The 25,282-nt window shown below is 41.1% G+C and overlaps 1 protein-coding gene across 3 annotated transcripts in view; it reads left to right on the top strand.

The window, feature by feature from the left end:
* ATP8A2 (ATPase phospholipid transporting 8A2) overlaps positions 1 to 25,282 on the top strand; it is a 690,440-nt gene that overhangs the window by 523,077 nt on the left and 142,081 nt on the right. For all 3 annotated transcript variants that reach the window (XM_084650563.1, XM_084650564.1, XM_084650565.1), the window contains exons 31-33: positions 2,407 to 2,468; positions 2,809 to 2,865; positions 14,007 to 14,114. In XM_084650563.1, coding sequence (XP_084506689.1) covers positions 2,407 to 2,468; positions 2,809 to 2,865; positions 14,007 to 14,114 — 227 coding nt within the window. The remainder of the gene's footprint in view (positions 1 to 2,406; positions 2,469 to 2,808; positions 2,866 to 14,006; positions 14,115 to 25,282) is intronic.

Below are 25,282 nucleotides of genomic sequence, written 5' to 3'. Positions count from 1 at the left end.
CCACCTTTTCGTTGAAGTTGAGCTGTGCTCTGAGCAAGTGATTGTCACTACCAGTGATAAATGATGATACTACTGAGATGTCTTGTACAATGCGCTGCTTATTGATCAGAATATAGTCAGTCTTCTTCTTCACATTGGGCGCAATCCATGTTCACCTCCTCTTGGCCTTCTTCATAAACCAGGTGTTAACAATGAACATTTCTTTTGTCTCCACCAGAGTTGCCAGTTGCTCTCATGAATTCTGTTCACCAGTGCCATACCTTCCAATGAACTTTTCACCTTCTTTCCCTCTTCCAACTTTGGCACTGAAATCTCCCTTCACATTCATATATGTGGATTTTTGAGCGAGGGTTTCCTCCAGCTCCTGATAGAATTCTTCCACATCGTCATCTTTGCTTGTGCTTGTGGGAGCACAAATCTGAATAACCTTGAGGGTGCTGTTCTTGTTCAGTTGTAGGTGTAGCACTCCAGTGCACGATGGCTTGAACTTGCAGGAGATTATTTTTGAAGACCATTCCTTGTTGGTGATGAAGCCTGTTCCTCCAATGGTTCTCGCGCCTTCTCCTTTTCCCAGCATGATGGTACTTTTGTCTCTCCACTTCACTTTCATCTCCTTTCTTTGTCGCATTTCGCAGAGACCAAGGATGCTGCAGGCTGTCCTTGCCTTCTCCTCCATTAGATGGTTGATCGAATTGCTTCTCATCAGTGTCCTTCAGTTATAGGTGCACACTGAGAGGGCAGTCCTTTTTCTGGCCCCTGAGATTCTTAACAGACTCTCGTCAACTGAATTCCCCCCCACCATCGTAGAATGGATCGAGGTGCACACGAGGAGTTGGGGTCCATTTATTCATGTTGTTTTAGCCATTTTTTCATCCACCCACTGGCTATGCTGTCAGTGGCATGTTTACTTCCTCAACTTAGCTAGCACACCACCTCAAGAAGGAGGACACTGTCCTCCCCCTAGGCTGGTAGTCGGACACCTTAATAGCATGGTTGAACATACTGAAGAATACACTCCACTATCCTCGCTGTCAGACAAGGCAGCTGTGCCACTTTGAGGCATTGATGTACAATTTTGCAGCAGTGTCCAGTACCACTTCCATGTAATGACTGAGCAGCAAATCTAAACTGCGTGGTCAGTGTAACTACACTGATTGGACAATAGGTGATTGCAAATGTCTTTTTACCTACAAAGATCTAAGTTCAAATGCTGTTTAGTTCACAAGTGAAAACAGGCCTTTAATGGACTTTTCTCCACCTAACTACAATTTGGAATAACTAAAGTAGGCATGATTAACAGCTCCTATGCAAGAAAGGGTTAATGTTTGAAAATTGAGAGTATTGATAAGGACAGAGCTGCATCAGCAGAACGCTGTTGGGAAGCTGAAAAGAGCTGCTGCTTCTGCTTGAATGAAGATCCATGATCAATGTAAGACTAAAGTCATATCAGTAAATGATCCCAGTTTGCTAATATGAAGTCCAGTCCTGCTCATAAATTCAAAAAGTGAAACCACTCAAGGTCATAAGCACTATGCCAATACTATAAGTGTTTATAGAATCAGGCCCAAGGTTTTATCATAGGTCTGTTCCAACTCCAGACTTGTATACTTCTCTAGCAGACATCTTGAAACTTATGAAAACATAAATGGTGCTCATGCTTGGGTAATGCTTGAAGGTTTCAGTAATTATGAGCCCATTTGGCATTCATGTGGCTGTCATGTGTTCTTTCATAGGCTTCTATTTAAAGTTGGCAAGCGCTAAGAATGACTAAATGGACACTTGAAGTATTGCCAAGCTTGGCACTTTCAGGTGATAAATCAACCTGTACTCACCCTTCTGCACTCTTTCTGCCAGGAGAAAGGGTGTGTCTGAAACTGAATGCCAGTCGGTTGATACACTAACACCCATTAAGATGTTTTAGGCGTCACATGTATCCACTACAAATCTCTTGTCCTTTTTTTTTTTAAACCAACCTCATTTGGCTACAAATCACTTTGTGTTTAAAAACTGTTTACTTCAAAGGAATATCAAAATTTAAAAAATATTAGCAGTATCAATATGCAGCACAGAGTGACACAGAAAATGCATTAGCTCTTCTAGACAGTTTGTTTGTTAGTGCCTGGCAAACATTCATTCTCTCACTAAAATAGTTTTTAACAACTAAGGTTGTGACTGTGCTATTTCTGAGCATATAAACACAACACTGCATTACCAATTTCTAACATACTGCTTTTTTTAAAGTGCTTTGAGAAGCATAGGGTATGAAAGGCGCTCTACAAAGACAAATTTGGGAGAGATTTTTTCAAGCACGTTATTGAAAATCTTTGCCTTTGAAAATATCCCCTTTATTCCATTCTGTTGATACACTGATATCAAATATGATAAGCTTTGTTATCTCTCTTTCAGATGCATTGTTCACAAATGGCCAAGGACCAGACTATTTATTTGTGGGAAACATTGTTTATACAGTAAGTTCTTAGCATTTATATCTTAGCAATTTTGCTGAATAGTAGAGTTGCTTTCAGTCACACTGGTATACATCGGTAGGTGTACGAGTGAGATCAGAATTAGACCGTGTGTGTGTATAAAAGTTTTGTCTTTTCCTTTTCATTCCCTCCTTCAGAAATTTACTGAACAATATTGTGTAAAAATTATGCTTTTAGTTCTGTTAGGTGTCCAGAGGCCTTTGGGGATGGGCAGCATATAAATAAAAGTATTGTTACTTTTAGAAGGGGAAAAGTTAAACAGCTAGGCGTGGGATATACATGCTGAATATAATATATTTCCTCCATTTCTTTCTTTCCACAGTATGTTGTGGTTACTGTTTGTTTGAAAGCTGGTTTAGAAACTACAGCATGGACTAAAGTAAGTGGTCCTCAATCTTTTTTGGTATCTTTCTTGCCCACATCTTTCTTCATATTGTATGTTATATTTTAATATAGAAATTTACCATTTTTCTTATTCAGGTTTGAAGTGGAGAGAGTATAGGTGTATTTTCATCTGGATTACAATTATCTCTCATCTGTAGTTACATCACTGTTTTCCTTGCTTTTCACTTCATAGAGTATGTTTGTATTAGGAGATAACTGCAGATGACATTACCAAATTCACGGCTGTGAAAAACGCATCACAGACCATGAAATCTGGTCTCCCCCCATGAAATCTGGTCTTTTAGGTGTTTACCCTATACTATACAGATTTCACAGGAGAGACCAGCGTTTCTCAAATTAGGGGTCCTGCCCAAAGGGGATTTGCAGGGGGGGTCACAAGGTTATTTTAGGGGGGTCGCAGTATTGCCACCCTTACATCTGTGGTCCCTCCAGAGCTCAGCAGCCAGAGAGCAGTGACTGTTGGCTAGGCATCCAGCTCTGAAGGCAGCGCCCCTCCAGAAGCAGCACAGAAGTAAGGTAGCAGTACCGCTACCCCCTGCCCCCTACAATAACCTTGTGACCCCTCCATAACTCCGTCTTGGGTCAGGACCCCTACAGTTACAACACTATGAAATTTCTGATTTAAATAGCTGAAATCATGATATTTACTATTTTAAAATCCTACCATGAAATTGACCAAAGTAGACAGTGAATTTGGTAGGGCGCTAAGCGTAATGTAATGACAAGGATATGGCTTCAAAACTTTGAAAAGAAAGAGGGGAAAGTGGGGAAAGAGAAACATTTTTTATTAGCCTGGCTCCTGTAAACACTCTAAAGAAGTGTGAGCAGCAAGGGTGATGTCGTGGTGGGAGTCTACTATAGATCACCAGACCAGGGGGATGAGGTGGATGAGTATTTCTACAGGCAACTCGCAGAAGTTACTAGATCGCACGCCCTGGTTCTCATGGGAGACTTCAATCACCCTGATATCTGCTGGGAGAGAAATACAGCGGTGCACAGACAATCCAGGAAGTTTTTGGAAACTGTAGGGGACAATTTCCTGGTGCAAGTGCTGGAGGACCCAACTAGGGGCAGAGCTCTTCTTGACCTGCTGCTCACAAACCGGGAAGAACTAGTAGGGGAAGCAAAAGTGGATGGGAGCCTGGGAGGCAGTGACCATGAGATGGTCGAGTTCAGGAACCTGACACAAGGAAGAAAGGAAAGCAGCAGAATGCAGACCCTGGACTTCAGAAAAGCAGACTTTGACTCCCTCAGGGAACTGATGGGCAAGATCCCCTGGGAGAATAACATGAGGGGGAAAGGAGTCTAGGAGAGCTGGCTTTATTTTAAAGAATCCTTGTTGAGGTTACAGGGACAAACCATCCCGATGTGTAGAAAGAATAGTAAATATGGCAGGCGACCAGCTTGGCTTAACAGTGAAATCCTTGCCGATCTTAAACACAAAAAAGAAGCTTACAAGAAGTGGAAGATTGGACAAATGACCTGGGATGAGTATAAAAATATTGCTCAGGCATGTAGGAGTGAAATAAGGAAGGCCAAATCACACCTGGAGTTGCAGCTAGCAAGAGATGTTAAGACTAACAAGAAGGGTTTCTTCAGGTATGTTAGCAACAAGAAGAAAGTAAAGGAAAGTGTGGGCCCCTCACTGAATGAGGGAGGCAACCTAGTGACAGGGGATGTGGAAAAAGCTTATGTACTCAATGCTTTTTTTACCTCAGTCTTAACGAACAAGGTCAGCTCCCAGATTACTGCACTGGGCAGCACAGCATGGGGAGGAGGTGACCAGCCCTCTGTGGAGAAAGAAGTGGTTCAGGACTATTTAGAAAAGCTGGACGTGCACAAGTCCATGGGGCCGGATGCGTTGCATCCGAGAGTGCTAAAGGAGTTGGCGGATGTGATTGCGGAGCCATTGTCCATTATTTTTGAAAACTCATGGTGATCCGGGGAAGTCCCGGATAACTGGAAAAAGGCTAATGTAGTGTCCATCTTTAAAAAAGGGAAGGAGGAGGATCCTGGGAACTACAGGCCAGTCAGCCTCACCTCAGTCCCTGGAAAAATCATGGAGCAGGTCCTCAAAGAGTCAATTCTGAAGCACTTAGAGGAGAGGAAAGTGATCAGGAACAGTCAACATGGATTCACCAAGGGCAAGTCATGCCTGACTAATCTAATTGCCTTCTATGACGAGATAACTGGCTCTGTGGATGAAGGGAAAGCAGTGGACGTGTTGTTCCTTGACTTTAGCAAAGCTTTTGACACTGTCTCCTACAGTATTCTTGCCAGCAAATTAAAGAAGTATGGGCTGGATGAATGGATTATAAGGTGGATAGAAAGCTGGCTAGATTCTCGGGCTCAATGGGCAGTGATCAATGGCTCCATGTCTAGTTGGCAGCCGGTATCGAGTGGAGTGCCCCAAGGGTCAGTCCTGGGGCCGGTTTTGTTCAATATCTTCATAAATGATCTGGAGGATGGTGTGGATTGCACCCTCAGCAAGTTTGCAGATTACACTAAACTGGGAGGAGAGGTAGATACACTGGAGGGTAGGGATAGGATACAGAGGGCCCTAGACAAATTGGAGGATTGGGCCAAAAGAAATCTGATGAGTTTCAACAAGGACAAGTGCAGAGTCCTTCACTGAGGACAGAAGAATCCAATGCACCGCTACAGACTAGGAACCGAATGGCTAGGCAGCAGTTCTGCAGAGAAGGACCTAGGGGTGACAGTGGACGAGAAGCTGGATATGATATTCTATGATTCTAAATTTAATTTATTGGGTATGGCCATTATTGGAGTAACTCCATTAAAGTCAGTGAATTTGGCCTGTAATCTCTTTTCCATTACCTGATCCACTACATAGCCACTTTGGAAGGAATACATGCAGTACCAAACAAAAGGTGTCAAGTATCCAATAGGCAATTAAGGCTTGATCACTGACTTCATTGCCAGACCCTTTTTTTTTTTTTTTAGCAATTCTTTATTTTTCAAGTCCATGGAGTTTTTTGTATACTAGTGCTCTCTTTATATTTCCAAATATTGTTGCATTTTCTGAACCACAGAATTGATTAGATGTGGGGATAATTGAAAACCGTACATATTCTCTGAACCTCAGATTCCTGAGTCATTCACAGCAATGATTGGCTATTACTTGCTGTCCAATAGGTAGGCATACCATAGGTGGCAGAATCTAGGGTAATAGCATCCCAGAAATCCAATGATTTTATCTCTTGATGCCTCCTTAACAGAATTTTTTCAGAAATATTAACACCTACATTTTCCAAAATGACCAGTGATTTTGGTGTGCTTCAATTTTTAGGCACCCAATTTGAGACATCTTATAGGAGTTTGAGGTGTCTTAAGTGGGGCACATAAGAATCAAGGCATCCAAAATCACTAATCAGTTAAAAATGTAGGCCAGAGAGTACTCTGCAGGTTATATATGGTTCAGCTGCAAATAACTTTCTTTTTGTAACTGTTAACTATACCAAACACTTTGGAACAGGGGCTATTATGTCTGTGAAGTTTCTCACAAATCATTTATTCTTATTTGCATGGTAACAATAAAGGTTTAACCCAGTGGTATTACTAGTATAAATGGAGTGAAGCGGTCTTGTGTTCTGCGCACAAGCATGTGATCCAGGGGCTCTTGCGTTCATATCCCATCAGGACCCCACTGACTCCCTTAATGGACTTTGCCAAGTCCTTTAATCTCACTGCCTCCGCCCTTCCAGCTTTAAAATGTAACAGTACTTACTTACATACCTCACAGAGGAGTCGTGAGGATTAGTTAGTTAATGTGTCTACATTTTGAAGATGAAAAAGTGGATCATTTTATTTGATTTTATTATTTTGAATGTGGTACCTCATTCCCTCATCTGAAAAATATAAAAGAACATAAGTGCTATTTTTGTCGCTGTTTGTTCATAGATTTTTTTATGATGTGTAGTTCAGTGCCATTTTAAAATGTAAAAACATTCATTAAAAACAAATGAACCCCACACACACTCTAAGTGGATGCATCCAAATCTGCTTCCTAGACATATGGGGCCTCTTCAAATCCTGTAACATTCAGAATAATTTGATGTTTCTTATCCCTCTTCCCTGAATAATTATCCCCATGTGACTGAAAAGACACCAATTACTGACCCTCCTGCTTTCTGAATTTAGCCAAAAAGGCACTTATACTGGTCAATAAATCCCTATGTTAATTGATACTAGAATTTTATGAATAAAATGTCAGCATGTGCAAAAAATCTTCCCTGTCAACAGGACAAGGTTTTTTTTCTCCTTTCTTTTATATATTAGTCGCATGAGATTTTCTGATATAAAAATAATATAAAGAAAATTTCCTCCTAATTCCTCACTCACTGACTTGGGCCCTGTGGTGATTTGCTTCTCCTTGGGGGCCTTGTGTTGGTAACACTTATTGTTTCAGCTGTGAGGGAATCAATGCATGAAGAACATTCGTAGTACTTGAAGAGTATTAAATGTATGACTGAAAGCCTCTTCTCCATCATCAAGTGGATTGGTTACACGCAGGTTTATTCTCAAGAGTGAGAGATACACTTGGCCACATGAGAGAATGTGATAGGTATAACTGAAAGCTCTAAATATAGAACTGACACAGATGCATAGCAGTTCTTATTCTGACTTATCCGGTAAGCAGGGTGGAGGGAATGGTCTAACCAGTGGTCATTCCATGATGTACAGCTAAAACTTCAGAGTGGCACAATTCAGAATGACTTATTGTTGTACATAGTATATATAGAGCATGGCCACAGGCTCTTCACAACTAACATTTATAGTAACTCACCTTCCTACCTCAGAAGAGCTTACAAATGAAAATAAACAGATAGGATACACAGACCAGCAAGAGAAAAATGGAGACACTATGGGCATAACTTCCTTTGACTTACATTGATTTTATACCTTCAACGGTTACTTCTGGTTTACACCTATGTACATCAGACTAATCAGCCAGTTCATTTTAGTGTGAAATCAACAATGTGAGACAACCCAAATTAAGTGTTTAAGGAGGAATTGCAAGCAGGAGGGGGAGGGCACATGGCATACAGGAAGTAGGAGGCTGTTCCAAGCAAAGGGATCATGAAAGAAGGCATATGGCTGAAAGCTGGAAAACGACACGTATGAAGTGTTGGGAGAAGCGATTAACATGGCCATAAGAAGAAAGATGGGGAGGACGAGAGAGAAGAGATGTAAGTAGGGGCAGCATCACAGCATGGTGAAAGTGAGGCTGGAGAGCTTAAAGCTGTTGTAGAATTAGAGAAGCATCTAGTGTTTGCAGAGAGGGGCAATGTGGTTGCAGCAAGGGGAGAGGAAGATGCTCTTTCACCCTCATTCTACATAAATACACCTATTAAAAAGCAAAAAAAAAAGTCCTTATAGATCTTCCTCTGCTTATTTTTGTCTCTGCTAATCTTAGTGACTCTAGCAACTTGTAGCAGAAGCTTCAATCTGAACAGTGCTGAGTCTGCTGGCTTATTGCTTGAAATTGCTGCAGCTCAGAGGGAGCAGTAATCTGCTCTGAAAATATGACTTTTTGAAGTGTATTTTTCTCATATAATTCTATTTTTTCTTTAAATATGAATTCCTGCAGCAGCACTACAAGAGCCGAATGCTGGGAAGTGTTCAATGCCCTCAGCTACTATGGAAGTGTCTGATTCAGGAGAGCACTTAAGTATGTGCTTAAGTCCATCCCTATTTAGGAAAGGACCTAAGCATGTGTTTTAAGTGCTTATCTCAATCAGAACTAAAGTCAGTGGGAGATGATGACACTAACATCTTGTGAGATTGAGCCCATAGTGAGCTGTTGGCAGGTTCCTCACAGCTCCAACAGAAACAAGCTGCCCCTGTATTATTTACATTTATTTAAAATGAAATAAACATTAAAAACTGTAAGAAAAACTTTTAAAATAGTAAATAAAATGACAGGTCACTGCATTTAGCCGTATGAAGTGGAAATCTATCAACTGCATGAAAAAACTTGTACAGATACAGACAGACATCATCTTCCTTTCCAAATGCAAACAGATGGACATCGTACCAAAAGGACCGAAAGTAAAAAATCCATTACAATCTACATACCACACAGACTATGCTGACAGCTTGTGCCATACTCTCTCAAAGAAACTGCGGAATCACCTGATCAACATCCTCTACAGCAAACAGGGAAAGATTAAGAATGAGCTCTCAGAACTGGATACTCTCATAAAAAAACAACCTTCCACACAAACTTCCTCGTGGCTGGAATTTACTGAAACTAGACAAGCCATTTACAACGCACACTTTGCTTCTCTACAAAAGAAAAAGGACACTAAACTTTCTAAACTACTACATGCTAAAAGGGCCACAGCAATGGTTCCCTCAACCCACCCAGCAATATTGTTAACCTATCCAACTATACTCTCAGCCCAGCAGAAGAAGCTGTCCTATCTCGGGGCCTCTCCTTCTGCCCCTCCACCCCCACGAACATGATACAGTTCTGTGGTGACTTAGAATCCTATTTTCGATGTCTCCGACTCAAGGAATATTTCCAAAATACCTCTGAACAACATACTAATCCACAGAGGCCTCCCTACCAACATTACAAAAAGAAGGATTCTAGGTGGACTCCTCCTGAAGGTCGAAACAGCAGACTGGACTTCTACATAGAGTGCTTCCGCCGATGTGCACGGGCTGAAATTGTGGAAAAGCAGCATCACTTGTCCCATAACCTCAGCCGTGCAGAACACAATGCCATCCACAACCTCAGAAACAACTCTGACATCATAATCAAAAAGGCTGACAAAAGAGGTGCTGTTGTCATCATGAATAGGTCGGAATATGAACAAGAGGCTGCTCGGCAGCTCTCCAACACCACTTTCTACAAGCCATTACCCTCTGATCCCACTGAGAGTTACCAAAAGCAACTACAGCATTTGCTCAAGAAACTTCCTGAAAAAGCACAAGATCAAATCCGCACAGACACACCCCTGGAACCCCGACCTGGGATATTCTATCTACTACCTAAGATCCATAAACCTGGAAATCCTGGGCGCCCCATCATCTCAGTCATTGGCACCCTGACAGCAGGATTGTCTGGCTATGTAGACTCCCTCCTCAGGCCCTACGCTACCAGCACTCCTAGCTACCTTCGAGACACCACTGACTTCCTGAGGAAACTACAATCCATCGGTGATCTTCCTGATAACATCATCCTGGCCACTATGGATGTAGAAGCCCTTTACACCAACATTCCACACAAAGATGGACTACAAGCCGTCAAGAACACTATCCCCGATAATGTCACGGCTAACCTGGTGGCTGAACTTTGTGACTTTGTCCTTACCCATAACTATTTCACATTTGGGGACAATGTATACCTTCAGATCAGCGGCACTGCTATGGGTACCCGCATGGCCCCACAGTATGCCAACATTTTTATGGCTGATTTAGAACAACGCTTCCTCAGCTCTCGTCCCCTAATGCCCCTACTCTACTTGCGCTATATTGATGACATCTTCATCATCTGGACCCATGGAAAAGAAGCCCTTGAGGAATTCCACCATGATTTCAACAATTTCCATCCCACCACCAACCTCAGCCTGGTCCAGTCCACACAAGAGATCCACTTCCTGGACACTACAGTGCTAATAAACAATGGTCACATAACCACCACCCTATACCAGAAACCTACTGACCGCTATTCCTACCTGCATGCCTCCAGCTTTCACCCTGACCACACCACACGATCCATCGTCTACAGCCAAGCTCTGCCATACAACCGCATTTGCTCCAATCCCTCAGACAGAGACAAACACCTACAAGATCTCTATCAAGCATTCTTACAACTACAATACCCACCTGCGGAAGTGAAGAAACAGATTGATAGAGCCAGAAGAGTTCCCAGAAGTCACCTACTACAGGACAGGCCTAACAAAGAAAATAACAGAACGCCACTAGCCGTCACCTTCAGCCCCCAACTAAAACCCCTCCAACGCATTATTAAGGATCTACAACCTATCCTAAAGGATGACCCAACACTCTCACAAATCTTGGGAGACAGGCCAGTCCTTGCCTACAGACAGCCCCACAACCTGAAGCAAATACTCACCAACAACCGCATACCACACAACAGAACCACTAACCCAGGAACCTATCCTTGCAACAAAGCCTGTTGCCAACTGTGCCCACATATCTATTCAGGGGACACCATCACAGGGCCTAATAACATCAGCCACACTATCAGAGGCTCGTTCATCTGCACATCCACCAATGTGATATCTATCATGTGCCAGCAATGCCCCTCTGCCATGTACGTTGGTCAAACTGGACAGTCTCTACGTAAAAGAATAAATGGACACAAATCAGATGTCAAGAATTATAACATTCATAAACCAGTCGGAGAACACTTCAATCTCTCTGGTCATGCAATTACAGACATGAAGGTCGCTATCTTAAAACAAAAAAACTTCAAATCCAAACTCCAGCGAGAAACTGCTGAATTGGAATTCATTTGCAAATTGGATACTGTTAATTTAGGCTTGAATAGAGACTGGGAGTGGCTAAGTCATTATGCAAGGTAGCCTATTTCCCCTTGTTTTTTCCTACCCCCCTCCCCCGACGTTCTGGTTAAACTTGGATTTATGCTGGAATTGGCCCACCTTGATTATCAGACACATTGTAAGGAGAGTGGTCAGTTTGGATGAGCTATTACCAGCAGGAGAGTGAGTTTGTGGGGGCGGGGGGGTGAGAAAACCTGGATTTGTGCTGGAAATGGCCCAACTTGATTATCATACACATTATAAGGAGAGTGATCACTTTAGATAAGCTGTTACCAGCAGAAGAGTGGGGTGGGAGGAGGTATTGTTTCATGGTCTCTGTGTATATAATGTCTTCTGCAGTTTCCACAGTATGCATCCAATGAAGTGAGCTGTAGCTCACGAAAGCTTATGCTCAAATAAATTGGTTAGTCTCTAAGGTGCCACAAGTACTCCTTTTCTTTTTAAATAAAATGAATTGGTTTTTTACAAGCTGCCTCTTCAGGAGACAGTATGCTCTAAGCAAATAAATCATTTCAGCTTTCTGCCTCACATTTTGCCATCTATAAAATTAAGGCACTAATATTTCCAAATCACCCCATCAGGCTGTTTTGAAGATTAATAAGTTCATTTTATAAAGCAACTTTAACACACTTAGCTATGTAAATGCTATTAAATATGTAATGTTAATGTAATATAAATACTATTAAAATTATTTGTTTAAAAATTCTGGTCCAGTATGTATTCTAAATATTTTTACTTGCTTTTTTATTTTTTTTTAACCACCTACAAGCTGTCAAAATACATATGCATGAGAATGCAAACTGCAAAATAGGACCTTGTTAAATGCTCTGATGGTCCATCATATTTTACTCCAGAAAGGTCATCAGCATTCACATCTCAGAACGTGGATTAGTAAGATTCTCTTAACACATAATCAGGAAGTTCAATATATGTCTGTGATCAGCATTTAAAATATGTATTTATTATTAAGAACTATACCCAGCATCTGTCGTGCCTTTTTCATCCAGGATCTCAGAGCACTTTACTAGCATTAATTAAGCCTTATAGATTTTAAGGTCAGAAGGGACCATTATGATCATCTAGTCTGACCTCCTGCACAATGCAGGCCACAGAATCTCACCCACCCACTCCTGTAACAAACCCCTGACCTATGTGAGCTATTGAAGTCCTCAACTCACGGTTTCAAGACTTCAAGGTGGAGAGAATCCTCCAGCAAGTGACCTGTTCCCCATGCTGCAGAGGAAGGCAAAAAAACCCTCAGGGCCTCTGCCAATCAGCCCTGGAGGAAAATTCCTTCCCGACCCCAAATATGGCGATTAGCTAAACCCTGAGCATGTGAGCAAGACTCACCAGTCAGACACTCAGGAAAGAATTCTCTGTAGTAACTCAGATCTCACCCCATCTAACATCCCATCACAGGCCATTAGGCCTATCTACCACTAATAGTCAAAGATCAATTAATTGCCAGAATTAGGCTATGACATCATATCATCCCTTCCATAAACTTATCAAGCTTAGTCTTGAAGCCAGATATGTCTTTTGCCCCCACTGCTTCCCTTACCGTACCCATACAAAGCAGGTACTATTTTACTTGTTTGACAGATGAGTAAATTGCAGCACTGGAAATTGAAGTGATTTGTCACGTAGAAAAATCAGTGACAGTTTCAGGAGCAGAATCTTAGTGTCCTGGCTTATAGTCCCCCTGCTCTATCTGCTAGATAATGACACTCTCTCCTTTTTTTGAAATACAGTAACACTGTGTGTGAGCCCAAATAAAATAGCTTTCACGTCTTCAGTATTAAAGGTAAACTCAGCTTTCCATCGTAAGTGTGTAAACCCTCCTTTGTCAATAGTGTATATGTACAGTATACAGTCATTTATGACATCACACTGTTTGTATTCAACTTCTGCAGCACATCTCCTTGGTCACTTTGGTATTATGGCATCCTTTTCCCTCATCCATTCCGTTTAGTTGTGTAGACTGTAGACTCTTCAGGGCAAGGATTGTCTTGCATATCCATAAATCACTAGCACATATTTAAAAAATAGTCAGTACATAATAGGGATTATTCTTGTAGTCATTGTGTATAACACACTATTTGATTCTTCCAGTAATGGCTATATTAGTGGTGCATGTGGCTTATATGCATACATGCAATGGCATAATAGGACTTTTGTGGGTGTAATTTCTAACTCATACCTTTGAAAACATCCACGTTGATGTATCACATAACTCTGTATAAGTAAAATGGGAACCAGGAGTCAGAGGGCACCTCAGAGTTCTAAGGAAAATCTGATGAGTTTCTGAAGCTACAAGTAAGATAGACTAGCTGAAAAGGCTGTCTGTCTGTGTCGTGGAGAAAAGATTAAAGAGGGGAGCTGTTCTGTGCTGTTTAAACCAGTCTGTGCCACTGGCCTAAAACCAAGTACAGTAGACAGCTGTAAGTTGAGACTGACAGAGATCTGGACAGAAAAAGACTCCTAGGAGAAAAATAATAATGTGGGCATTATTAAGTAGAAAGAGAGCTGTACTGTGTTCTCTTTTGTCCCTCTACAGTTTAGCCACCTGGCCGTTTGGGGAAGCATGCTGCTCTGGTTGGTGTTCTTCGGAGTCTACTCTGCCATCTGGCCCACCATTCCCATTGCACCAGACATGCTTGGACAGGTTAGTTTTCATGCTTGGATATGGGAAAGATTGGTGAGTGTGCTTTCTAACTGGAGTCTTTTGTCTTCAGTGCCTGGGGAAAGTAATATTACCTGCAGTGATCATACAGCAACAGGATGATGCCTGTAAAGGAAATGCCTTCAGTGAGTGCACCTAAGCTTTAGTTAAAACATCCCTGCACCCTGCAAGTGTTAAAGTTTTACAACAGTAATTAAAAACAGTGAGCTTGGTTCTCAAAACTATTCACAATGTAAGTCACTGTATGTGCTGTAGATAGTCTCTGGAGTTTTCCAGTTGATTTGGGTGGGAATGGACCTAAGCTCTTCATTAATAATGGCTTTGGGAGATTTTCTTGGTAACAAAGGTTTGACAAAATGCCAGACAAAAATTTGATATTTTAAAAACTTTGGGTTGTGTATTTCCTCTGTTCATATACTCAGTTTTCTACTATTCCTTTCCCCTAACTTGTTAAAAGAAAACAGAGTATGTACCTGAAAACAACTGATGGGATGGTCAGAAATAGAAGGGAAGCTTATATGTAATAGGTCCCCAGACAATGTTAGTAGAGTTCTGGATTTTTTCCTTCATTGTCAGTTGCAGGTGGTGAAATTCACCCTGTCATAATTTCAACCTGTGGTGAACAGAGAGAATAATGAGCCTGTCAAAACTCCTTCAGTGAGCGTATTTAGAATAGGAGACTCCTCGGAAATGAGGGGCTAGCAAATATACCATAAAATACTACTCCAAGCAAACTCCAATGCCGTCAGAGTAAGTTACTGGAAAAGATGCTCTTACAACAAGTTTGGAGTTACCTTTAAAGATGCCTTTGTTTATAGAGAAGAGGAAAAGGCAAAATGAGAATGTTTAGAATAGTGGACCTAAGCAAATTAATTTTTATACAATGTCATCTTTGAACATCAGAAAATCAGAAACGCAAAGCACCCATGAACTTAATTAATGATTTGGAAGGTTACTTATCACATAATTTCATATAGTTGTTGGCATTCTTTCGTCTGTGAGAGACGGTGGGAATTGAAGCCTATGATGTAGTAATTCTGGCATCATTCTGCTTCAGCATGGTTCTGGTCTAATAAATATTTCATTAGATTGTGGTACAATGCAGAGGATAATGGAGATTTTAGTAGATTATCATGGACAGCTTTCTAAAGCAAGGAGAGAGAATGACAGCTGACAGGATGGGGATCAGCCATCATATGGCTGACAGAGACAAACACCAAATTCCTTTGATAGTATTTCATAATGTCCTCAGTGTGTTTCACAGTGCACATTTGCATCAGCAACTCTAATTCACATTTCTATAAATTAGGCTGAAACTTGATTAGGTCTCATACCTAGCCATGAGTTGGTTTTGCAATCTATAACAGCAGACTCTTAATGTTGCTATTAATGTGTCAGCATTTTTAATGCACAAGTGTCAAGGTAAACTAGTCCCACATATTAGAAGGCTCAGACTATAGAGTTCAGTTCCAGAATGCAGTGGTTTTTAGAACTTTTTTTATTGCAATACCACCCCTCCCCCCTCCAAAAAAAAGCACCATGACTGGAGTGGATGTTAACCACAATGTAACCCACAGGTCCCAGAGCAAAGTAATTGATGTTAAATAGCATTTTATTTTTGCTTGAATACTTTCTAGAAAATGTTTTTCTACTTAAGCCATGTTATTTTATACTCTTTGGTTTTCCAGAACAAAGGATGTCTTGAGATATGACATTAATATCTTGCTGAGGGTAAAACAATCCTTATTCTTGTGGAGAGCACAACATTTACGTTCTGAGTGATTGAGTGAGATCATTAATGTAGTCCAATACTTGCATAGCTGTTCCTGGATCAGTAATCACTATCGAAGCCATTATGGAGTTGTTCATCATCTTAGCAAAAGTACAAGAGCCTTTGGGGACCAGGGAGTCATATGTAATATAATATATGTTTTCAGCATAAAAATTAGTTTAAACAGTACCACTGTGTTGTAGTGTTATATTTTTGCTCCCTAGTTTGTATGCTTTGAGGGGAGGAGAGGTGAAAAAAAAGAGGTTTTTTACCTCTTGAAAATGATGGAAGAACCCTAAGATGGAGGAAGCTTCTGTAGAACTTGAATTAACTTGCACAGAGGCTTTCAAGAAGTAATTTGCTGCACAATATCAAACCATGGTCAAATGAGCAGGCACCATACTAGGCTACAGTCTGTAAAATGAATTGCTTCTCTTCTTCCAGGCTATTTTAAATATTCCTTTGTTCCATCTCTTTTCCTTTTTGCAATTGTAAGTAATCAAGATGTGTTTAAAAGCAAAGTGGGACAGTGAAGAGTTTACGGTTTGTTTTTAAATCTCTCTTTTATTAGTGTTTCTAATTGTTTAAGTAAATTAATTTTCAACATGTATTAAACACTTCTACTACACAAAATGCTATAGTACTTAAAAGCAACCTAGTTCCTTTTGACTATAATGCTTAGTTAATGTCTATAACAACCAGTACATCCCATCATGAGTCAAAAATATGACATGCAAAGCATTTTATTCCATTTATTCATCAAATGTCTGCATGGAGAGTCTCAGATACTTAAGCATCTGAAAAGATGTATTGTTTCTGCTGGGGTTTATTAAACTATTGAGTAAGTATTTCTTTCTCTTGTACATTATGTTTGGAGCATTCTCACATGGGGAAAAAATGCAGGTTTTTCCTTCAGGGCAAAGAGAAGTAACTACTGAATTAAAGAGTTATTCTCTACTGTCAGAGACAACATATTTATTTTGTTTCACTTAATGCATTTCATAATACAATAAATGAAACATAGTGCTAATAAGACAAAGCAGTGATAAAATCCCAGTGGAACTTAATGGAAATTTTACAATAATAAAAGAGATTTGACACTTTGGAAATTAAGTAGAAAATCTTTGGTAGCTTTTTGGTGGTAGCTTTTTTTAAACCCATGCATTCATTCCCTAAACAGTACTAGAAATAGGAGTTGAAGTCTACACCTCCAGAAGGCTGTAAAATTGTATATGACAGGGGTGTCCTCAGCCTAGTCCCCTTGTTTTCTTGAGTCTCTTTGGGTGTTTTGTTTGTTTGGTTTTTGCACAGGAGGTAGTATTGAGGAAAGAAAGGGATCTACAATCCTTGCCTCTTCATGGTCTGAGTTGTGCACATGTGCCAGTTTGGACTAGCTCTGTTTTGAATGAAAATTTCTGCAAACAGAGCATATTGCACACACTGGGCACCAGTTTGATCCCTTCTCCCTGTTAGTATGTGGAATTCATTACCTCAAGATATTATTGAAACCAGTAGCTTTGTACATCAATATATAAATATGTACTTATAATGTACATAATATGGATGAGATGGTGCCATTAGGAAATGTCTGTTACTGCTGCCCCAGGGAGAGGCTGCTAATCTTCTACTAAACTCCTTTTTGAGCTGCAGCTAATTACCCTCTGTGTGGCCAGCCAGCTCTGTGTGGCCAGCCGGCCGCATCAGGGTGCAGGGCCATAGCCTTGCCTATTTCCTATCCCTTTTGGGGTGCATTGTACTGTAAAAGGAATAGGGATGGGCTACAATTCTGCCTGTCCCTTACCTGAACCACATAAATGGGGTTTCTGGGGTGGGGGGACTGTGAGACAGTTTTTGTCCTTCTCTCCTCATTGAGTGCCAGACATAAAGTCAAGGGAGGCTTTGGCCCTATGTAAATAAGAATAACATATGTGGTTGCACTCACTAGAATAAAAATATATTGAGCCTCGAGTCTTAATCTGAATACCAGCCGGGCTCAAGAAGATTCCCCCCTACCCTCTCTTCCGAGGTTGTTATAATGTATTGTTATGTGCTTTATGGGAGGTTTATGCTTTTCTCTGGAGCATCTGGAATTAGCCATTGGTAGAGACAGGATACCACTGATCTCTTCCAATTTAACAGTTCCTGTTTTTCCCCCACTCTCTATAAGCATCTTATGTTGGTCTTTGCCTCATTAATTTTCTTCCAAAAGCTCAAAGATGATTTGTGTCATACATAAACTTCATTGTCCATTTTTAGTCTTGTTTTTTCTTTAATAAAATAAAATAAAAAATTCCTGTGCTGAGGTTAGTCTGACGTGTTCGGCATTTAGTGGTGGTGAGGTTTTGTTTTGGGTTTTTTGCTGGGTGACATGTTGTATGCAGTCATGTTCCAGATCTATGATTTAAGTATTGTTTTGACCACAATATTTTGATTACAGATCAGCATTACTAATGTCTTCCACATTTGAGGCTTTTTGCCCTCCCAATGGTTGGAAGAGCCAGAGTTGGCACTGTACCTTCAAGTTTTTTGTGTGTAAATCTGCTTCTAGCTTCTAATACTTCTCTTGCCTCTTCTTAGTTTCTTCTTATCTTTTCTTTTGTCAAGATGAGAATCACTGATCTCTTAACCAAAATCTTTTTGTAACCATCAGCCCTACGTTTGGTTAATGGAAACAGCAAACGATCAGGGCTAGTCCAGTGAACTTTATGTGTGAATTTTGAGAGATGATTTCTAGCTCTTATAGCCAATGGGAAGCTTTATTTCTCTTTCCTGGTGCTGTCTACTTTGCTTTCAGTGAGACACTTCTTGGGCTGAGTTGAGTACAGTCCTACGTCAAAAATGTCTATCAGATAGCTTCTTGGTTCATATGTAGTGCTTTCAGAAAGAGTTTAAGGATAGTATCTGACACGGGGTGCGCCACTCACCGCTGGTCTGGCACCTTCTCCTGGCCATTCTGGGGATTAGCTCATCAGGTCAATACCCCTTCCCACAGTTGCATGTCATCACTCGGTCTGTCTCTCTAATCTGTTGCCTCACCTCAGTCCAGGAACTGCAGCCTCCTCTTTATGACTCAGTCCTCTGGCCAGGTCACTTAGCATTTCCCCCTTCCAGACAGTCTTCCTGTTCACTGCCTCAGGTTCCACTCCCTCAGTGGCTGGTAGGAGAACCGGCGCCCGCCCTCTTCTCTGGGTTCTGTCCATAAAACCTCAACCCAGCAGTTCTGGGCTTTACTCTTCCAGCCTCATTGCTCCTTCCCTGGACTGCTTCCTACTCTTCTGATACCTTCATCCCCCTCCTCTAAGGAGTACCAGCTCCAAACCCTCTTCCCAGGGAATGACTACCCTTTTCCAGCAGCAGCCCCTGTCTGTTGCCAGCTTCCTCTGGCCCAGGGCCCCAGGAAGTTTCTTTGCCTTTCCTGTTCATGTTCTCTGAGCATGATGTACCTACCCCCAGCTCTTTCGTCAGTTCTCTTAATTTTTGTCTCCCCCCCCTCCAAAAAAAAATGGTTTGGCTGGCCAGGACTGTAAAGTTTTAGAAGAACCCATTGGTCATGTGACCAGTCATCTAGCTAAAATCTAGTCCGAGTATACCTCATGGCTACTTGAGGGAGTCTGTATTTATGTTACGGAGTGTGAAAAGAGGAACCTGCACAAAAGAGCAGCCCTGTTTTCAGTGCAGCATAATCTGCAATATTTCCATGGTCATGTTAAACAGGCTTCACATTACTACTCTTTTCATTTTTTACACAACTGTTGACAATATCTACAGCTCAGATTATATTTTCCTATTTTCATGGGTCTTTTTGCTTTTGTCTTCTCAGTTTAAAATTTTTTCCAGAGTTTTCTGTTGTTCTTTTGGCATCTCATTTCCACAGTTTGGTGCTGGTTAGAAAATTGGCTGTTCTGACTGTAGTTTGTTTGTCTACAATCACTCACACATTACATTGTGGTGTCAGTGTTTCAGTCTGTGGAAACTCTTCATTCAGACGTTAGACTTCTGCCTGCAGATTGAAGTCCTCATGCCTTCTGATCTTGTTTGTTTTTATAATTATGTGTAAGGGTCTCCTCTGCACTTAATGTGGTTTTGGAACTTCTTATTTTTCTGGAGCTTTGGCCTGTGCTTTGAGCAGATAAATTAAAGTAGGGTAATGAAGTATGCATACCTCTTTTACACATCTGTTTAGGAAATGGTTTAGTTATTTTTGTGATCCATGAGTGACTTTCATAAGCAAATCTGCTATTGTAGGTCTCTGATGGTGTCATGCTGGAGGATGTGCCAAAAACAAAAAAATATATAGGTGAATAAAATGAAATGGCAATATATTTTTAAAGAGCATATTGTGAATGTAAAATTATCTGAATAAACATGCACACTATGAAGAGGCTTCCTATAAACAAGAACACCTTTCTGCCTATTGGCAACTTATCAGCAAATCTCTCCTGGGAATGTCTTAAAGTTGTATAATAAATTTGTTGCTCATATGATTTTAATCCTTGTGGAGATCTTAAAGTTGTTACATTCATGCAGCTGTACCTAAGGTTGTGTGAGCTTTTCCCATATGAACTCGTTTTCACAGGTTTAAACCTTGCCTATAAAAAAATCACCTTTTATTCAGAATTGGCAATATACTGCCAAATATTAAGCCAGCCTTAACCTAACTTTGAATTTTGCTTGTGCAAATTTTCCTTGCTCAGTTTTTCAAATGCAAAATCAAAGGCCACTTTCTGAAAATGTGGTTCACTTGATCAACTAGGAGCAACTTTTCTTAAAAATAAAATTTTTGAAAAAGTTCACCAAGTTAGAAGGTTTTTAGGTTTTGGGGTGTTTTTTTTTTATTTTTATTTTTTGATAAATGTAAGGTTGCAAATGTTGGTATCATGACAAAGAGGGACCTTAGAAAATGATCATGAAGGAAAGATTTCAGACCAATTATGTAAATCAATAAGTTTCTAGTATACAAGGAATATAGATTTCAGAGTAACAGCCGTGTTAGTCTGTATTCACAAAAAGAAAAGGAGTACTTGTGGCACCTTAGAGACTAACCAATTTATTTGAGCATGAGCTTTCGTGAGCTACAGCTCACTTCATCGGATGCATACCGTGGAAACTGCAGCAGACTTTATATACACACAGAGAATATGAAACAATACCTCCTCCCACCGCACTGTCCTGCTGGTAATAGCTTATCTAAAGTGATCATCAGGTTGGGCCATTTCCAGCACAAATCCAGGTTTTCTCACCCTCCACCCCCCCGCCCCAGAAATTCACTCTCCTGCTGGTGATAGCCCATCCAAAGTGACAACTCTTTACACAATGTGCATGATAATCAAGTTGGGCCATTTCCTGCACAAATCCAGGTTCTCTCACCCCCTCACCCCCCTCCCAAAAACCACACACACAAACTCACTATCCTGCTGGTAATAGCTCATCCAAAGTGACCACTCTCCCTACAATGTGCATGATAATCAAGGTGGGCCATTTCCAGCACAAATCCAGGTTTTCTCACACACCCCCCACCCCCATACACACACAAACTCACTCTCCTGCTGGTAATAGCTCATCCAAACTGACCACTCTCCAAGTTTAAATCCAAGTTAAACCAGAACATCTGGGGGGGGGGGTAGGAAAAAACAAGGGGAAATAGGCTACCTTGCATAATGACTTAGCCACTCCCAGTCTCTATTTAAGCCTAAATTAATAGTATCCAATTTGCAAATGAATTCCAATTCAGCAGTTTCTCGCTGGAGTCTGGATTTGAAGTTTTTTTGTTTTAAGATAGCGACCTTCATGTCTGTGATTGCGTGACCAGAGAGATTGAAGTGTTCTCCGACTGGTTTATGAACGTTGTAATTCTTGACATCTGATTTGTGTCCATTTATTCTTTTACATAGAGACTGTCCAGTTTGACCACTGTAAATGGCAGAGGGGCATTGCTGGCACATGATGGCATATATCACATTGGTGGATGTGCAGGTGAACGAGCCTCTGATAGTGTGGCTGATGTTGTTAGGCCCTGTGATGGTGTCCCCTGAATAGATATGTGGGCACAATTGGCAACGGGCTTTGTTGCAAGGATAAGTTTCTGGGTTAGTGGTTCTGTTGTGTGGTATGTGGTTGTTGGTGAGTATTTGCTTCAGGTTGTGGGGCTGTCTGTAGGCAAGGACTGGCCTGTCTCCCAAGATTTGTGAGAGTGTTGGGTCATCCTTTAGGATAGGTTGTAGATCCTTAATAATGCGTTGGAGGGGTTTTAGTTGGGGGCTGAAGGTGACGGCTAGTGGCGTTCTGTTATTTTCTTTGTTAGGCCTGTCCTGTAGTAGGTAACTTCTGGGAACTCTTCTGGCTCTATTAATCTGTTTCTTTACTTCCGCAGGTGGGTATTGTAGTTGTAAGAAAGCTTGACAGAGATCTTGTAGGTGTTTGTCTCTGTCGGAGGGGTTGGAGCAAATGCGGTTGTATCGCAGAGCTTGGCCGTAGACGATGGATCGTGTGGTGTGGTCAGGGTGAAAGCTGGAGGCATGCAGGTAGGAATAGCGGTCAGTAGGTTTCCGGTATAGGGTGGTGTTTATGTGACCATTGTTTATTAGCACTGTAGTGTCCAGGAAGTGGATCTCTTGTGTGGACTGGACCAGGCTGAGGTTGGTGGTGGGATGGAAATTGTTGAAATCATGGTGGAATTCCTCAAGGGCTTCTTTTCCATGGGTCCAGATGATGAAGATGTCATCAATATAGCGCAAGTAGAGTAGGGGCATTAGGGGACGAGAGCTGAGGAAGCGTTGTTCTAAATCAGCCATAAAAATGTTGGCATACTGTGGGGCCATGCGGGTACCCATAGCAGTGCCGCTGATCTGAAGGTATACATTGTCCCCAAATGTGAAATAGTTATGGGTAAGGACAAAGTCACAAAGTTCAGCCACCAGGTTAGCCGTGACATTATCGGGGATAGTGTTCCTGACGGCTTGTAGTCCATCTTTGTGTGGAATGTTGGTGTAGAGGGCTTCTACATCCATAGTGGCCAGGATGGTGTTATCAGGAAGATCACCGATGGATTGAAGTTTCCTCAGGAAGTCAGTGGTGTCTCGAAGGTAGCTGGGAGTGCTGGTAGCGTAGGGCCTGAGGAGGGAGTCTACATAGCCAGACAATCCTGCTGTCAGGGTGCCAATGCCTGAGATGATGGGGCGCCCAGGATTTCCAGGTTTATGGATCTTGGGTAGTAGATAGAATATCCCAGGTCGGGGTTCCAGGGGTGTGTCTGTGCGGATTTGATCTTGTGCTTTTTCAGGAAGTTTCTTGATTTGCTTTGTGACTTTGTCCTTACCCATAACTATTTCACATTTGGGGACAATGTATACCTTTTGAGAAAACCTGGATTTGTGCTGGAAATGGCCCAACTTGATTATCATGCACATTGTGTAAAGAGTTGTCACTTTGGATGGGCTATCACCAGCAGGAGAGTGAATTTCTGGGGGTGGGGGGTGGAGGGTGAGAAACCCTGGATTTGTGCTGGAAATGGCCCAACCTGATGATCACTTTAGATAAGCTATTACCAGCAGGACAGTGGGGTGGGAGGAGGTATTGTTTCATATTCTCTGTGTGTATATAATGTCTGCTGCAGTTTCCACGGTATGCATCCGATGAAGTGAGCAGTAGCTCACGAAAGCTCATGCTCAAATAAATTGGTTAGTCTCTAAGGTGCCACAAGTACTCCTTTTCTTTTTAAGGAATATAGAGAGTCTTTCTCCTATTTTGATGTGTTTAAGGTCATTAGAATATTTGATGGAAATGGCTAATTGCAACTATGAAAAATTATATGGAAGAAAAGGAGCTTCCTTGATTGAGTATCCTTACTTTGGGACTTTGTATCTCATTTGTAAGAACTCTAGCTACAGGATTAGCATATTATACATACAGGCAATTAACAAAATGTATCTTGATTGCAGGTAAATCAATTTCTAACAGAGTCTGGCAGGCAGTGTGCATGGAGCTTTAACCATGGTTTGTAACATTGTTCCAATACGGACTGGCCCCTGTCCACACTGTTTTGTCAAATTATAGTTAGAAACCAGATACCTGTAACTTAATTTGAAAAGCAGCATATGTAAAGGTCCTTTACACCTATAGATAATTGGCAGAATATCCAGATTTGTTGCCTTGGAAATAGTATATAGTTCTGTTCATGAAAACAGAGAAACCAGCCCTTTCCCCTCAGACATAAATTATAGTCCTATGGTAATGGGATATGCTCAGAAATCATATTATTATTCACAGTTTGGAATATGAGGTTGCTTAAGGTCCTTTATAGATTTCTCCAAATCATTTGTTCTTGTATTTGGAAGTTTCTCTTTGTGGGCAGCAAAGCTTTTTGCATGTTCTTGCAGAGTTGGTTTGAAGGTGTCCTATTAAGTGTTTTCTTAATTAAAACCAACTGACTTTTTAAACTTAGAGAAGTAGCTACTGTATTGTACTGTCCTGAAGACAATGTGCATTGACATTAGAAATACATCCTAGAATACTCAAGGAGCTGACTGAGGAGATATCTGCGCCATTTGCGATTATCTTCAAAAAGTCATAGAAGATTGGAGAGATTCCAGAGGACTGGAAGAGGGCAAATATAGTGCCAATCTATAAAAAGGGAAATAAGGACAACCCTGGGGAATTACAGACCAATCAGTTTAACTTCAGTACCCAGAAAGATAATGAAGCAAATAATTAAGCAATTAATTTGCAAACACCTAGAAGAAAATAAGGTGATAAGTAACAGTCTGCATGGATTTGTCAAGAACATATTGAGTCAAACCATCCTAATAGCTTTCTTTGACAGGGTAACAAGTTTTGTGGATGGGGGGAAGTGATAGATGTGGTATATCTTGACTTTAGCAAAGCTTTAGATACTGTCTCACATGACCTCCTAATAAGCAAATTAGGGAAATACAACCTCGATAGAACTACTATAAGATGGGTATGTAACTGGTTGGAAAACCATTCCCAGAGAGTAGTTAATGGTTCACAGTCAAGCTGAAAGGCATAACGAGTGGGGTCCTGCAGGGATCGGTTCTGGGTCCGGTTTTGTTCAATATCTTCATCAGTGATTTAGATAATGGCGTAAAGAATATACTTTAAAAGTTTGTGAACAATATCAAGCTGGGAGGGGTTGCAAGTGCTTTGGAGGATAAGATCAAAATGATCTGGACAAACTGGCCTGGAGAAATGGTCTGAAGTAAATAAGATGAAATTCAATAAGGATAAATGCAAAGTACTCCACTTAGGAAGGAACAATCAGCTGCACACATACAAAATGGGAAATGACTTCCTAGGAAGGAGTACTACTGAAAGAGATCTGGGGATCATAGTGGATCACAAGCTAAATATGAGTGAACAGTGT

The sequence above is a fragment of the Lepidochelys olivacea genome (genome assembly GCF_965140295.1).
Source record: "Lepidochelys olivacea isolate rLepOli2 genome assembly, chromosome: 1".
NCBI classification, from domain to species: domain Eukaryota; kingdom Metazoa; phylum Chordata; order Testudines; family Cheloniidae; genus Lepidochelys; species Lepidochelys olivacea.
Note: the sequence above shows the minus strand (reverse complement) of the source record. Positions and strands in the feature narration are given on the sequence as shown.